We start from the raw sequence: 14,860 nt of genomic DNA on the forward strand, positions 1-14,860 counted from the left end.
CTATACATATGAAGTACTTGGCTGACTTCTTCTAGTTGTGTCCTGCTCTTTCTGACATACAGTTATCACACAGAATATCTAAATAAGACATGGAGCTAAGATTTGAGGATTTAGTCTTAATTGAGAATCTTGTGTGTGATCTTTGAAAACTCTATTTCCTGTTAAAATCATTTGGAATAATACTGCCCTTTTCAGATCTTTCCAAGGGTAATGCAATAAAAAGACCCTTGAGATACAAGAGAAGATCACATTATCTTGCTGACTAACACTTCTCCATCTGAACATTTTCTGCAAGCTTTTTAACCTTTATTTCATTACATCACCACAGGTAGTATGCTCATGTGCCAGTTATCAAACAGAGAACAAATCTGAGCCACCAGAATGAGTATTTTTAGAAGCAACAGCACCTGGCTTATAAGTTAGATTCTTTTCAAGACTTCCTTGTTTCCTTCAGTTTTCATTTCCTTCAGATAATGGCTTGTAAATGGTTTGAAGTATTTAACCTGAATAACGCTCTCTCTTCACTCACTGAACATTTCAACGATCTTTTTTTTCTTCTTCATTCTTGTTTGACATTTATACCCATCTGCCTATATTCCAGTTAATGTAACCTTTCAATCCGTGTTGTATTTGGTTACATAGCTACAGAAATGCTTTTCCGTATTTGATATATCAAATAACACATAGCAGACAGCAGCAGCTTAATTTCCATAAGCATATCGTCATTTTATTTGAATTCATCTATTAAAAATAATACCTGTTGCCTAAAAAATTGAATGACAGAATAAACCTGTGAGCAGGTAAAGAAAATGGAGATGGGTTCAAAGGAAAAGTGACTCTGTTGCCTATACTGCTTTTTATGTGTGGCTTTCAGTGCACCTCCTTATTGGAGAGAGCTTTTGTTTTATACAAAGATATTTATTTCCATACCAAAATGCAGTCGTCGTTGTTTTTTCCAAGAATCCAATTTTATTTTCTTATCCTATTTAAATAAATATTTCAGAAGTGATAAATACTTACTGAAGGAATGAGTTTCAGTTCAGATCTTTCTCTATCTCCTTGTTCAAAAAACTCACTGGTTACCAGCTCAGCTGCCTAAAATACAAATCACAATAAACTTTAGAGGACTCGTAACATAACTTTTAGGGTACTAAGTTTCTGCTTAGACCATGACTTCAGCCTGTGCTTTGCTGTAAAGAAGTTAATAGCCCTAGTTGCATGACTGATGTCAGGCACATGTTTGTATACTTTTCGGAGTGGGGCACAGAAGTGGATATAAATAGCCAAAACCAGAAAGAGTCATGTTTATCACTTTTGAAAAGGGAGTCAACTGGGGAAAGACATTGCAGTGTGGAGGCAGCACTCTGTAGTTGTGTGCAACTTAGTCAAGTATTGAGAACAGAATAGAAAATATAGCTTCTTCTTGGCACACGTAATTATGTCTGTAAAAGTGCTTTGTAAAATGTGTAAGAGCTCTTGGGGTATTTACAGGCTGTTGCCCTGTATAAAGAACTTCACTTGTCAAACAAACCTAATTAACCAGTAACCTCTGTTGTCGTAATTTAATATAAAATCATTAAGTTTTTTTCCCCACTAGACTTATTCTTTTTTTTTCCCCCCCCACAACTGTCATCACTACAGTATATATGAGCTCAGACTACGATTATCATATTGAATCCAAAGCAACACATGGCAGGTTGAAGTTGGAATGTGCCTTTCTGATTTTTGTGAACGAAGATTGTTATTCTACTCAGCCTAGAATAGAATATTCAGCATAGAATCTCAGAAGTACATGAAATTTAATAACAAAATTAATAGGAATTTTAAGAAACCAAACACTGAACAATTTTGATATAACAGCCCTTTCTGAACGCAAGGATTAGAAAGTCAGCACAGGTGACACATGAGATGCTGAAGAAAAAAAAGGAAACTTACTGAAATCAGAATTCAGTTCCTAAAATTCCTGTCATGCCTGCTTATAGTTTTCAAGTGATTTTGAGGTAAGACATGATTTCATAACACCACAGCATAACAAGGTGAACCAAGAGAACCTGCACTTTATAAGTCTCAACATTTCTTGATCTAGCAATTGCACAGTATCTAACATACACAAATCCTGAGCTTGCTAAACTTGAAATAGGAAGTACCAAAATAAATTGCAAACAGGTGAAGTGGTGTTATAAAGAACTCTTAAATCTTGAACCAGGCTATCACGCAGTTTGGAACTTTATAACGTATGTAATCCCAGTACACTAATAAAATTTTGGATCAATGCTCCAGACAGAGGAATAATTTAACAACTTAACAGCAATTAAGTGTTTGCCAAGTGCACTGCATAAAAATAATCAAGATGTAGTCTCTTCCCTGTCTCACTGCTATTCTGATCACATTTCTCCTTGTGTCCCTTTCCCTCTTCTATCTGTCCTCTCTTCCTAATATTTTTCTTCATACATTTCATCTTTATTTGTTTATGCATATACTTCAGTTTCTTTCTCCCTTGCTTTTCATATTTTTTTCCTTTACGTACACTTGAGGTCCAACTATTGCTTCTACTTTTTTTCTGTGCACTGATTAGTTTCTCTGCTCAACCAGCTAGTATTTCACTCAGGGTTTTTCAATACTAAGTAAACCTGTACACCAGGCTCCAGGGGAATTTTCAAGTGCAAACCTCAAAAATGATAGAAATAAAGAACACATTGCCAGAACGTTGAACACCATAACACAAAGATTCACAGCATGGGAAACAGACCCTCCCTGATATTTTGGCTGTCAAGGAAAATTGAGAACCTCACAGAGGTAAAGAGGAAAAGTGAGGAGAATTTGCACAAATTGCAGCAGTGGCTAAGTGGCACTTTAAGGGCTTGTGACTTATTTTCCTACTGCAGAATAAGAGCAAATTCCCCGATTTCTTGTGGTGGTCACATTCTGGACAAGAAGAGGTAATAGTCTTAAAAGGACTATTGTTCTAGTCTGCTTATAAAAGCAAAAAAGAAAGACTCATTAGACAAAACTGCAAACTGAGCTGAAGCCCTCACTTCATTAACGCTTCTTTACTGGGTTAATGTGTGCATGTTATTTTGGTACTGCTGTAGAGGAGCACAAGTCCCTTCCCTTTCATCTCCCGTTACATTCTGTGTCCCTATCCAAGAAATCTGGCTGCTCCTACCTTGATAGCTAGCTCGCTTGTCCAGCTTCTCATCTTCAGCTCATCTTTTTAGCTGTCACTTTCACATTAAGCCTGTCAAATTCACTGCAGCTGCTCACCTACACCCGGTTGTGCTGATATATTTCCTATCTGCTTCATTATGTTGCATATTCCTCCAAAACCCTATCTCACTACCCAACCTGCTACTAACTTGTTCTGGACTTCAACGAGGGATGGAGAATTACTAGAATGGGAAAGAAGAAATATTAATGAAAGGTGCAAATTATGAGAAGATGTCTAGAAGAGGGAAAATTGTATGGTAAAGGACAAGGCCATTAGAACAAGCATTTGTTTAGTAAGCCAGACACTTGCTTACGTGTGTTATAATTATTAGCTGTAGTCAGCATTTGGACCTGAGTTTTATGTATATATTTCTACTGGGCCTACTCAGCAGCAAAAGCCTGAATCTTTCTTTGTCTCTAAGTACAGAATGCTAAAAACATCACCATGCTACACTTTTTTTTTTTCCCCCCAAAGTTGATAAAAATAAATATATTCTCTTAAACAGAAAAATCTGATGTTAATCAAAGTTTGCAGATCATCTCCTGATTTAAAGAAGATGCTGCCATGGCCAAGGAAAGCCTTAGGACAAACCAAGGAAGTGCAGCTACATGTAGCTCGTGGTTTTCATTGTTGTTGTTTAATCCATCCTTTTATTGATATGGATTTAAAAGGTTAATAAGAGGAGAGGTTGTAAAACCAGATCTCCTCAGGTACCAACGTGCTGCTCACCAGCATGCATACATGGAAAGATTAAGCAATAAAGTATTTCTTACAGAACCCCCTGCTATTTTTTATAGCATTAATACTGCTGTAAATTGATTCCAGTTTCGGTCCCTTGTAAGCCAGGGCCCTGGGAATATTGTCCCGCCAGTCCCGCCTCCTCCCAGCCCTGCTATTAATCATGGCTTGCCTGTCTTGAAATCTCCCACGGTTTGGTCACAGCTCCAAGGTCACAGGCTGTCATTAGCATTGATCTGAAAAACAGAAATGAACAATACAAGCTGAATCAACCTTTGTTGGATTTCTGAACAACTCTGCTCTGGATGCATAAATAAATAATATATATACGTATAAAATGTCAGCCCTGTTACCTTTTCCTCCGGAAAAGAATGACACGTTTGAAACCCCAGCGATCAGCATGGCTTTCACATCACAATTGTGCCCGGGAAGCATAATTGTATTTCAAGTCATCAGACAATGAATTTTTGGTATTGTGAACCGCATACTAGAAAAGTAATGGCACTGCAAGGGAATAACACTAATTTTGCAGTACCCCTGATACTATTTATATAAATATATATACCATATAAATATAAATACCAGAAAGCATGTACTTCACATGATATAAGCAAGGGTATTATTATATACTAATACCTGCAAACTGGATTAATTTATATGCCTATTTGTAAGTGGCTGCTGTTGCAAGAGAACCTATAATCACAGGAGGCAACCCAGACACTGTTTAAGCAGTTTCTACTGCTCATCTACAATAATAATTTAAGATTTACTATGAGCTATACTGTTCCACTGTAGTTTAATACCTAGCTACAACCGTGTTTTATATGCATTAGAAGAAAGAAACCATTCAGCTGTAGAAAGCGTTTATGTACAGTACATGATGCAGATAAAAGTCTAGGAAAGTTTAAATGAAGAACAAGGGCACTGAAAATGAAGCATCAAATATATTGCCTGAATCTGAAATTAGGAGTGGATGAAATGATATGGAAAACAGAAGATGGCTAATTTTCTTGGTTTAAAATAATTTCCAGAAGGAAACAGTATTTTAACAAAATTGAGATGTAATAAGACACACATACACAAATATGCACATATATGTCTCAAGTTTGGGATACACTCCCACCATTTAAATAGGGTGCATGCTCAGGTCATTCTTGAGTATTAGAAGAGTATTGTGTATCTGCAAATTCCCAGTTACAGACAACAAGAATGAGAGAAACGTAGCCTGTGACAGAAAGCAGCTGAGAGGAGGAGAGAAAAGGAAGCAGAAAAGGAAGATCTTTGGGTCCTAAGGCAGAGTACTGGCGGTTTTTTGAGAAAGAGAAGAAAGGCTGAGCAGTAAATGGTGAGGCTGGGAGAAAGGGAAAAATACATGACAGAGGCAGAAATAGGAACGGAGAAGGTGAAGTTTATACCTCTGCTAAAGTTTAGTAACATTTAGAAATCGTATCATGTGTTTCATATCACAGATCGCATTTTTAAAGCGAGCTATCTTCTCATTGTAGTCTTTCCTCCGTGACATAAGAATCTCCTTTAACAAATATGGTTACATGTTGAAATAACCAGAAAGCAAGAAATGGTAGTGCTCACCGAAATATTTCTCGATGGTTTTTAGCATTCCAATCATAACCACCTTTACTGACAAGTTCAAAGAATTCCGTCCTTCTCCTGCAACAAAAAATGGTTGTCAGAAAGGGAAACAGACATTTTCTGGGTGGCACTGCAGCAGAAATGTGGTTCTCTGAATGATACAATATCATCACAGCTCATTTATTACTGTTAAAGACGTTACACTGACAGTCCATTTAAGCGAAACATACTAATTTCCGAACATGTTCTATAAATGTCTGTTACCAATGTCAGAGCTGCCTAGTAAAAGCAATACCGTATTTATAGCCTCTGCAGATAAGGAAATAAATGATACCATGGAAGCATGAAATGTCTGACTACAGAAGTGGACAGACAGACAATAGAAATACCCCTGAATTATGCACACGCTTCACTTTACTTGTCCTTGCAAAATGCTTTTTAACTCTTGGATTCCAGAGGGTTTTTCAGAGCCCTGTAATTACCATTATTTCCAACAGATGGAACACAAAGACTGTGGGCATCTTTAATGTGTAGTTCTCACTGACTTTAAATTAAGTATCCCTGCTGGACCTCATGCTTTGTCTTCCAGAAGATCTTGCCAGTCTCTGCGAATAGGGACATGTTAAAGCTTGCTTGTTTGTTGACTATTGAGTACCAACATTTGGACTTGTAATTTTATCACAACTCACACTTGGCCTTCAAGGGACTCTTACTGCACACAGTACGACCACACACACAGTACGCAGCAGATCCTACCCCAGTATGACAGAGGGTACAGAAATACAGAGCAACTTCCCTAGAGTGACACAACATATCAGCATCAAGTCTGGAAACCGAATACCTATGTTTTGGATGACAGTCCAATGTCTTGTCTCATGGGAGATTCCTAACTGGAAGAAGTTTACAGAGTTTTATATTTTTCACACTTACTTCAGATGGGCTGAAATTTTCCACAGTAATTACTGAAAGCATAATCTGGATGGCATAGACTACAATTTTTATACTCAAAGGGATGCACGCTTTTGGGAACATTGACCCCAGTGAAAGGACAGAACTGTACAGGGGCTCTTACATAACAGATTTCACAGTGGCAGTTAGAACACAGATACAGAGACAATATGATATCCTATCCCTTATGTTTCTTGAAATAAAATACTAAGAATTTCAGATTACAGAATTGATGAGTACAAATTATTTCATTTTGAAGTACTGATTATTCTGGGAAATTCATATGTTACTGGAAACAAAAAGTCAACAATTTTTAAAGCTGAAAGGTCAGGAACATGAGATCCTAAAAACCTCACACATTCAAATTTAAAGTTCATAAAAGCAGGAACAGAAAATGTTAAGAGTCTTGCTTTGACATCCTCAGGAATGGATGTAGAAGCTTCAGTCTAAGACCACAGAGGATTTCTAGTATGAGAGTCAACCTGAGGAAAGCATCCATGTATAAGGAAATAATTCAGTGCTTCCTGCTGGTTCCTTAGACACAATGTCCAACAGGAAGAGTTTTAATGCTATTAAGCATCATAGCATGCCAGAATTTAAGAAATTCTGCAATGTTTTTGAGTAACATCAACTCTTGTATATAGTCTGAAAGGGAAAGCTAATTTGCTGTACAACAAAACAGCTGCTTTACAGTCCAATGGCTCAAGACATCATTTCAGTTGATTTCCATAAACATCATTTTCACTTTTTCAGATTCAGATTCAGTTATTTTTCTTGTATTATCTGTGAGCAACATTTAAAATTATCCACTAAAATTAAGTACATTTTCCATTTTGAAATTCAGCTGATGACCTCTTTGGACATTATTTCTCTGCATTAAAAACAGAAACACCACTTGACCATGTAGTTTTTCAGCCTAAGGCAGGCAGCAAAAAAAAAACCAACTCCACTGTGTCTGGTTTCCCTTTCAAGGTGCTGCTGCAGATTCTCCCAGGGTTAGGCTTTCTGGCTCTTCCACAAGCTGCATGGTCTCAGACAGGGCAGTGCATGGTGCCATGCAGGGCAGATGTGCTCTAAGTCCTTTCTACTCATCCTCTCCCTGACAGCACAAACCCATTGTGCACTCCTGTCATTTGCAGTTAGACAGGAGAATCTGTACTTAAACATCCCCATGGCCCTTGTATCCCACTTAAAACTGTCAGCAAGTTCCACTGCCATACCAGACCTCCAGATCCTAGCAAGCCTAACAGACTGCTTCAAAAATTGTGTGCCTAAAAGTATTTGTCTTCCTGAGCATCTTCATATCTACAAACGTGGGCTAATTTTATAAGTTATTTACAGTAAAACTATTCATAAAAACCTTAAGTACAATTTCTTTGAGAATACACTTGCAGAAAACAAAGAACATCAATGTCTCTACTGCCAGTATTGTTCAGAAACAGCTCTTTACATAATAACCCAATATTGGCAAACATGGCAGCATCCCAGTTAGTATTTTTACAGTTAACAGTTTAAAGATGCATTGCTGAACAGTTAGAATTTCTGAAGTTTTCTGGAAGATTCATGTGGGAACTAACCAACTATCAGTACACATAATTGAGGAATCTATGTACACCCCTCTCAAAGTAGAGGGATACGTTACCAAATGCTACCCAATAATGTATGAGATAGGATGCTAATGGACATCCAACAAAAATTCCTAAGGATGAAGCCTTGCCAAGGCTAGGAAAAGAATCATAGAATCACAAGGTTGGAAACAACCTGCAAGATCATCTAGTCCAACTGTCCTACCATTACCACTGCTACCACAAGCAATAAACCATATCACACAGCTCCTCATCCAGACACCTCTTGAACACTGCCAGGGATAGCAACTCCACCACCTCCCTGGGCAGCCATTCCATTTCCTGACCACTTTCTGAGAGAAAAGGTTCTTACTTATGTCTAACCTAAACCTCCTCTGGTACAACTTGCAGCCATTTTCTCAAGTCCTGTTTGTTGCCTCAGAGAAGAGGCCAAACCCCTCCTCACCACAACCTCCCTTCAGGAAGTTGTAGATTGCAATGAGGTCTCCCCTGAGCCTCCTCTTCTCCAGACTGAACAATCCCAGCTCCCTCAGCCATTCCTCCTAAGACTTGTGCTCCAGACCCCTCACCAGTTTTGTTGCCCTTCTCTGGACATGCTCAAGGGCCTCAAAAATCTTTTTTGTAGGGATACAATACTTGAGGTGCAGCCTCACCAGTGTTGAGTACAGGGGAAGATCACCTCCCTGCTCCTGCTGGCCACACTATTTCTAATGCAGGCCAGGATGCCGTTGGTCCTCTTGGCCACCTGGGCACGCTGTCAGCTCATGTTCAGCCAAGCATCAACCAACACCCCCGGGTCCCTTTCCTCTTCACAGTTAACCAGCCACTCATCCCCAAGCCTGTAGCACTGCATGGAGTTATTGTGGCCAGTGTGCAGGACCTGGCACTTGGCCTTGTTGAACCTCATCCCATTCACCTTAGCCCAGTGATCCAAGGTTTCATAGGCAGCACCCCAAAGCTGAACACCTGATGGTGCTCTCCCTGCAAGTCAGCCAGGTACATGCCAGAGAGCAGGCTCCAGCCACATCACATGGTGGTGACATCATGACTCCTCCAGCCACATACACACTGCAGTCTTACTGCAAATATAGCTTGGTAATAACAGCGCTTGAAAACATACCATAGCATCAACTTAAAGACTACTTAAGAGATCTGACTTGCAGATGAGAAAAACAGAGAGTTAAACTTTCCACAACATATTTCTCTTCCGATACAATTTATCTTCAAAAAGCAAAATGTATGTTCATTACCTCATTACTCATCTTTTTTATTAAATACAATATTTTTAGTATAGATTGTTGGAAACTCTAAGATGGTGGAAAAGAATTCTGAAATGTCATTGATTTTCTACATGTCTGAAGAAATATCGCGTAAGGGACAGAAGAATTATGGCAGCAAACTGTAGCTGATTCCTGGGATTGCTTTGAAGTATGAGCCCAGAACTTTTCCCTTGTCTTTTGTTGACGTAGACATTACGCATTAAAGCAAAACTTAGTTAGACACTTGAGATATTTCTATTAGCCTAAGATACACAAAGTATTAGACTAAATCTTTTCAACCACAGCTAAATATTAATTGTTCATATTATACATCCTTATTAGTATTTAATAGGCTGTTAGATGCATGCTTCGAATTTTCGTTTCTCACATATAAGAAATGCCAGTACTTACTCAAAATACAGAGTGAGGTCTGTTGCCAATATCGATTGCTTTAGAAGCTGCATAAGGTCACTGTAGTCCTTAGAGGACAAGTTAGCAAAGATGTTGTGACCCTATAATGAAAGAGATAAAGAAGGTAAAGGACTAGCAATCAATATCGGTTTTTAAAAGGTTTTCTAACTCTTTCTAACAGTCTACTGTTTCTCTCTAGCAGAGGCCTTTTCTGATTCATGGCAAATCTATGACAAAATAATAATGTTAACACTGTGGAGATTACATCGGGGTGTAAGATTTGACAATTGTAATCAAGTATCTGGGATGTTTTACTAAACTCTGCTGAAATTATAGCCTCTTGAGGAAAGATTTACTCTTTACTCCTACCCTGCACAGACTCAGTTTATGGAGGAAAACTACGGATACATCTCAATCTTTCCTCTTATTAAATGTTTCTGGGAGCTGGGCATTTCAGCTTTTGAGTTGTGCTCCTAATAGATTTATCTGTGCTGCTGCTTGCAGGCACACAAACTGCTGTTAGAGCAGTCAAAGACACTAAATCAGTTTTTCATTCAAAACAGCCTGTTTGCTCTCTCTGACCCATTACTGCATTCTTACCACATACACAAGCCTTCCCTGCACAGGCTGAAGAGCACAACTTTCTGTGGTTTGAAGGTCTGATAGGATATTCTACAGGGGTAATGGGCTTAAGAATTTGAAAATTGCTCCATAGCCAGAATGAAGGGATACAAACTAGTTGGTTATTGCTATTCAAGAGCAGAGAGGTATTTTGTAACTGAAATTCTGAAAACTAATAGGGACAGAGATTCTACAATTTCTCTATGAAATCACCCATAGAATCAGTGTTGTTCTTGGTAAACAGAGTCTTATTTTGGTGGCATTTAGCAGTGTAATGCAAACATTCAGTACGTACTGCCATATACTGCTAAGGAATAATAAAATGCACTTAAAAGCAAGAATTTTCCAGAGATAGGATTGTTACAGCCATGAATGTCTGAGGACAGACAAGGCAAGGTTTGGAGGGAGAGTTGGTTCTTATTTATTTATTTAATAAGTTAGCTCATTGTTGGTCTAAAAAATAGAACTGCCATGCATAAAACATGGCCTTTGTGACAGTGAAATTGAGCAAATAAGCATTGAAAAGGATTTGAAAATGTAAAATTTGAGAAGAACAAATTTAACATAAATAAAAAAAAAGCAAAGCAAGGTGTATGAGGAAAACAGCGGCTATTACAACAGGAGCAATTTAGCAAGTTGTCAATCTGTAATTTTTTTATTTTTTACATTTCTGATCTGCTTTATCATGTGTAAAACCATGCCAGCACAAAGCTCAAAATCACTTATATTGAGGTTAGCATGACAGAAGTAGAGAATAAATAGCTCGTCTTTCCAGCATGATAAAAATTCAAAGTAATCATGCACTATTCTATGTTTAATTTTAGATAGCCAAACCAGACTAGGATATCAACATTAGTGCATAGGATATCATCTAATTTTAGCATATTCGAGGCAAGAAACAAACTGCTCAGCTTGCACAAGTTGATATGCCTATTTAAGTAGTTTGGAGGATCCAAATCTGTATTTATTTCAAAAGAAGTGGTGTTGTAATCTAGTCTGACATGAGCTATAAACTTGCACAGAGTTGTCCATGTCTTAAGCATGTTTTCAGAAGGGCATTCAGTCAGTCCTGAAGACTTGAAGAGCTAAGAAGGCTTCTTTGAACAGACAGTCTCATTGGTTTAAAGAAAACAAGCAAACAAACAAAAAAGGAAAGAAAAAAAAAGAAAAAAACCACTACTTTCCTTTTCCCTACTCCCTGTGAACTGGTCTATTTAGCCTTCAAATGCTGCTTTTTGTTGTCTTTCTCTGCTAGATAAAGAGCCATTTACTAGGGGATCATCTTAACTGAGCAGATTGAATTGTTTAAATCTCATGCCAGGGCTCTCCTTTACCATGTCTATGTTGTAAATATTATGTTAAAAAACTGGACACTAAAACCCAGAGGTCAATCTTAGACCACTGATTGTGGACACTGCATACAGAGTCAAGGCATTACCCAGTTCCCTTTTCCCTTTTGCCTATAATCATGGACAATCCCACGCCCTTCAAAAGTTAGTGCACATCAGAATAGTCTCTAATAGTGCTGCATGAATAAGACTTTTTATATATACTGAACACCTTTTGTAACAAGCTATCTGTAAATTAACAAAATACATCCATTTTCTTCATAAAGATTATGTGTCTCTCTACTCCCTCTTATAACACCTCTAGGGCAGTGTAACCTGCATATTGTTGAGCAGAAGGTGTTCTAGGCAGGAACTATGTATTTATAGGAATCTGCACAGCAGCTAGTGTATTTTGGACAGTGCAATATTGCTGATGTTAATTAAAAAAAACCCACAAACATTTAGTAAAATAACGCAGAACCAGTAAAGGATGACTCAGATAGACTGAGTGCAACACAACACTTGTGGGGAAAGGTAAGAGCATTTTACCTAACTATAAGGCCTTCAACAGTATCTGTGTAAGACAGAGAAACTGATAACATGATTAGGATATATTCTTCTTGCCCCTAGCTGATTGAGACAGATATAATCTCTGGGATCTACGATCAGCATTTGTAATTGTTTAATTTTGTGCTAGTTGTGACCTTTGAGGTATCCAATAAATAATTCCTCAAGGAGAGGGCATTAAGAAGGTACTGTATGTGGTATTTCCTTTCCCTGGCTGAAACTGCCCAACAGCTTATAGTGAGATTAATAGTAATGCTTTGTACCTCACTTTGGAGAATCATGACAGCATGATTGAAATGGTGGTGCTCCAAGGTAGCAGAGGTGCCGTAGAGCTGAGCTAAGGCTGATCCGCTCCTGAAACAGAATGCAGGGAGTCAACAAATGCTGCTCAGTTGCTTACAAAGCAGATTTCAGACAGAATTTAGTAATGAAAGCATGCAGTCATACTTACCCTTATCCATGTCAGCGACCACACTTGAGAGTTGGCCAGATCAAAATAGTCATTTATAGCCAAATACATGGCATTTATGTTTATGCTAAATACCACCAGCTGACTAAAGATAGTTCCTGGAACAAAGTTATGGAATGCAGCTTCCAAGGAGCCTTAGCAGCGCTGCAGCACAGCACTGTGCAGTAAAAACAGACTGTATCAGCCTTGAGCAGGGGTCAAGAGATTGACTCTTCTGTTACTTTTAATTTTCAGTTATTAGTAGATATTAACAAAAAAAGGCTTACAAAAAGGTGATTACATATCTTTAAAAACAAACAAAAAAACAAGTTGAAATGCAGTGAGGTTCTGTCTATATCTAAAAGCACACACTTAAAAAAAATACTAATGTAACCAAAAAACAGCACTGAGAGTAGTAAATGTAAAAGTAAAGTTTGCCATCTGTCTAGAATGTATTTTTTTATCATGCTTATTATCTAAAACAAAATAAAGCTTCTAAAGGCACAGAGCAGTTGGGTTTCCCAAGTTTAAAGAACAAAAACCTATGAAATACAGTTATTAAATTGAGAATTGTTGGGAGGTGCAGAGAATTGAACTGGATTGTCAGAATAGTTACTGTTCATCATTACTTCACTTCTGGGACCCAGCCTAGAGTGACAAGATGGGTTTTCTTTCCAAAGAAATGAGAACAAGAGATTATGCTAGAGACAAACAGAAAGAGTCTCCTAGGAAAATAAACTATAAAACTGCACCATACTGCTATTTAATTATCAGAAGCAGCTATATTAGAGAGAAAGATGTCCAGGAAACATCATCCCTAGAGAATGTGGTGTTGAGATATATAACAGAGACATTTCAGACAGCTGTGATATTGCCTTCACTGTATACCTCTTGAACTTTCAGAACACAGAACAGTAGCGCTGAACACAAAATAAGAAAACGTGCTTAAATTTGTAAGCCAAGTTAGAGAAATAAATCATAGCTGCTGCTATGAAAACTACAGCTTCCATTTTCAGGGATATTTTGTATGTGTGGGAATCTTTGTCTTTTGTTAAATGTCTTCAGCAATTTCTTTATGGAGTCATAAAATGGCAGTCTCGGTTGTCAAGGAAGTTTAAGTGATAGCAGTTTGATGCTGAAATCTCTGCCTTTAAGTCAGCTATCTCTCTGCACAAGAGATGTGTCTGTGCAATGTTACAGTAGAGAAGTGGTTAACTTAATCAGAGCCTAAAATGGCCTGGATGTAAATCTTAGGTTTCATTTTGGTAAATTAGGAACATAAACATCAATCAGCTGAGCTTCCCATTTGTCTCATCTTTTTTGATTCTCCTCCAGACTCAGCTGCGAACAGGCATCTAGCGGTGCTTGGTAACCTTTGCACCACGAGCTCTTTCTTTTGAGCACAGCAATTGATTTTCCTTGCTATAGTGATTGAAGATACAGACAGTGTCATTGTTTCATTGAGATCGTATAGCAGCACCAATAGCTTAGGAAATGGCAGCTTAGCAAACATCAGAAACATCAATATGAGTGATGTTCACTAAGGATACTCAGCCCCAGAAACGCAGCAGCCAGTGCATATTACACACTGCAGCAAACAGGCAATTCCTACTGTCTTTCAAAACCAGATTTTGGAAACAATCTGATCTTGGTAAACAGAGTTATCGTATCACTCTACAACGTACCCTCAAACTTTCCATTAGCCTGCTGCTATTTCAGCAACACATCTAAGGGTAGCAGCTTGGATGGTAAAAACAAACATGAGTCAGGGCTGCTGGATCAGGTCTTAAGCAACTTGAATAGAATGACATTCACTTTTGGAATTGAAAATGGTCTGGAGAGCAAGATTTCACTTAGGTAATGTAACAATCTGCCTGTGAGATCCAGCCTTGTGCTGTAGTGGGTACTGACCATGTCAAGGAGCAGCCAGCCCAACCCTGCCTGTGGCAGCAGGACTCCAAGCATATGGAACTCTGAGGACTGGCATATGGAGCAGGCAAGGAGGTGGCATTTCTACAAACCAGGAGCAGCCCACCTACTGCAGACGATATGCAGCAGAGCTCCAGCATGATGGTAGCAGTTTCATACTCTGTATGCCAGGAATTATATGCTGTGCTTGCCTAAACTATTTTGAAAATTGATGGGAAAGCAGGATT

The 14,860-nt window shown here is 38.3% G+C and overlaps 1 protein-coding gene across 4 annotated transcripts in view; it reads right to left on the bottom strand.

Annotated features, from left to right (window-relative positions):
- PDE11A (phosphodiesterase 11A) overlaps positions 1-14,860 on the bottom strand; it is a 113,887-nt gene that overhangs the window by 12,892 nt on the left and 86,135 nt on the right. For all 4 annotated transcript variants that reach the window (XM_042875041.1, XM_042875039.1, XM_042875040.1 and 1 more), the window contains exons 14-18: positions 12,520-12,610; positions 9,741-9,841; positions 5,537-5,614; positions 4,119-4,182; positions 1,021-1,095 (exon numbers count right to left, since the gene is read on the bottom strand). In XM_042875041.1, the coding sequence (XP_042730975.1) occupies positions 1,021-1,095; positions 4,119-4,182; positions 5,537-5,614; positions 9,741-9,841; positions 12,520-12,610 (409 nt within the window). The remainder of the gene's footprint in view (positions 1-1,020; positions 1,096-4,118; positions 4,183-5,536; positions 5,615-9,740; positions 9,842-12,519; positions 12,611-14,860) is intronic.

This window comes from Lagopus leucura, unplaced genomic scaffold (genome assembly GCF_019238085.1).
Source record: "Lagopus leucura isolate 7727_CA_CO unplaced genomic scaffold, USGS_WTPT01 Super-Scaffold_100012, whole genome shotgun sequence".
In the NCBI taxonomy this organism is placed as follows: Eukaryota; Metazoa; Chordata; class Aves; order Galliformes; family Phasianidae; genus Lagopus; species Lagopus leucura.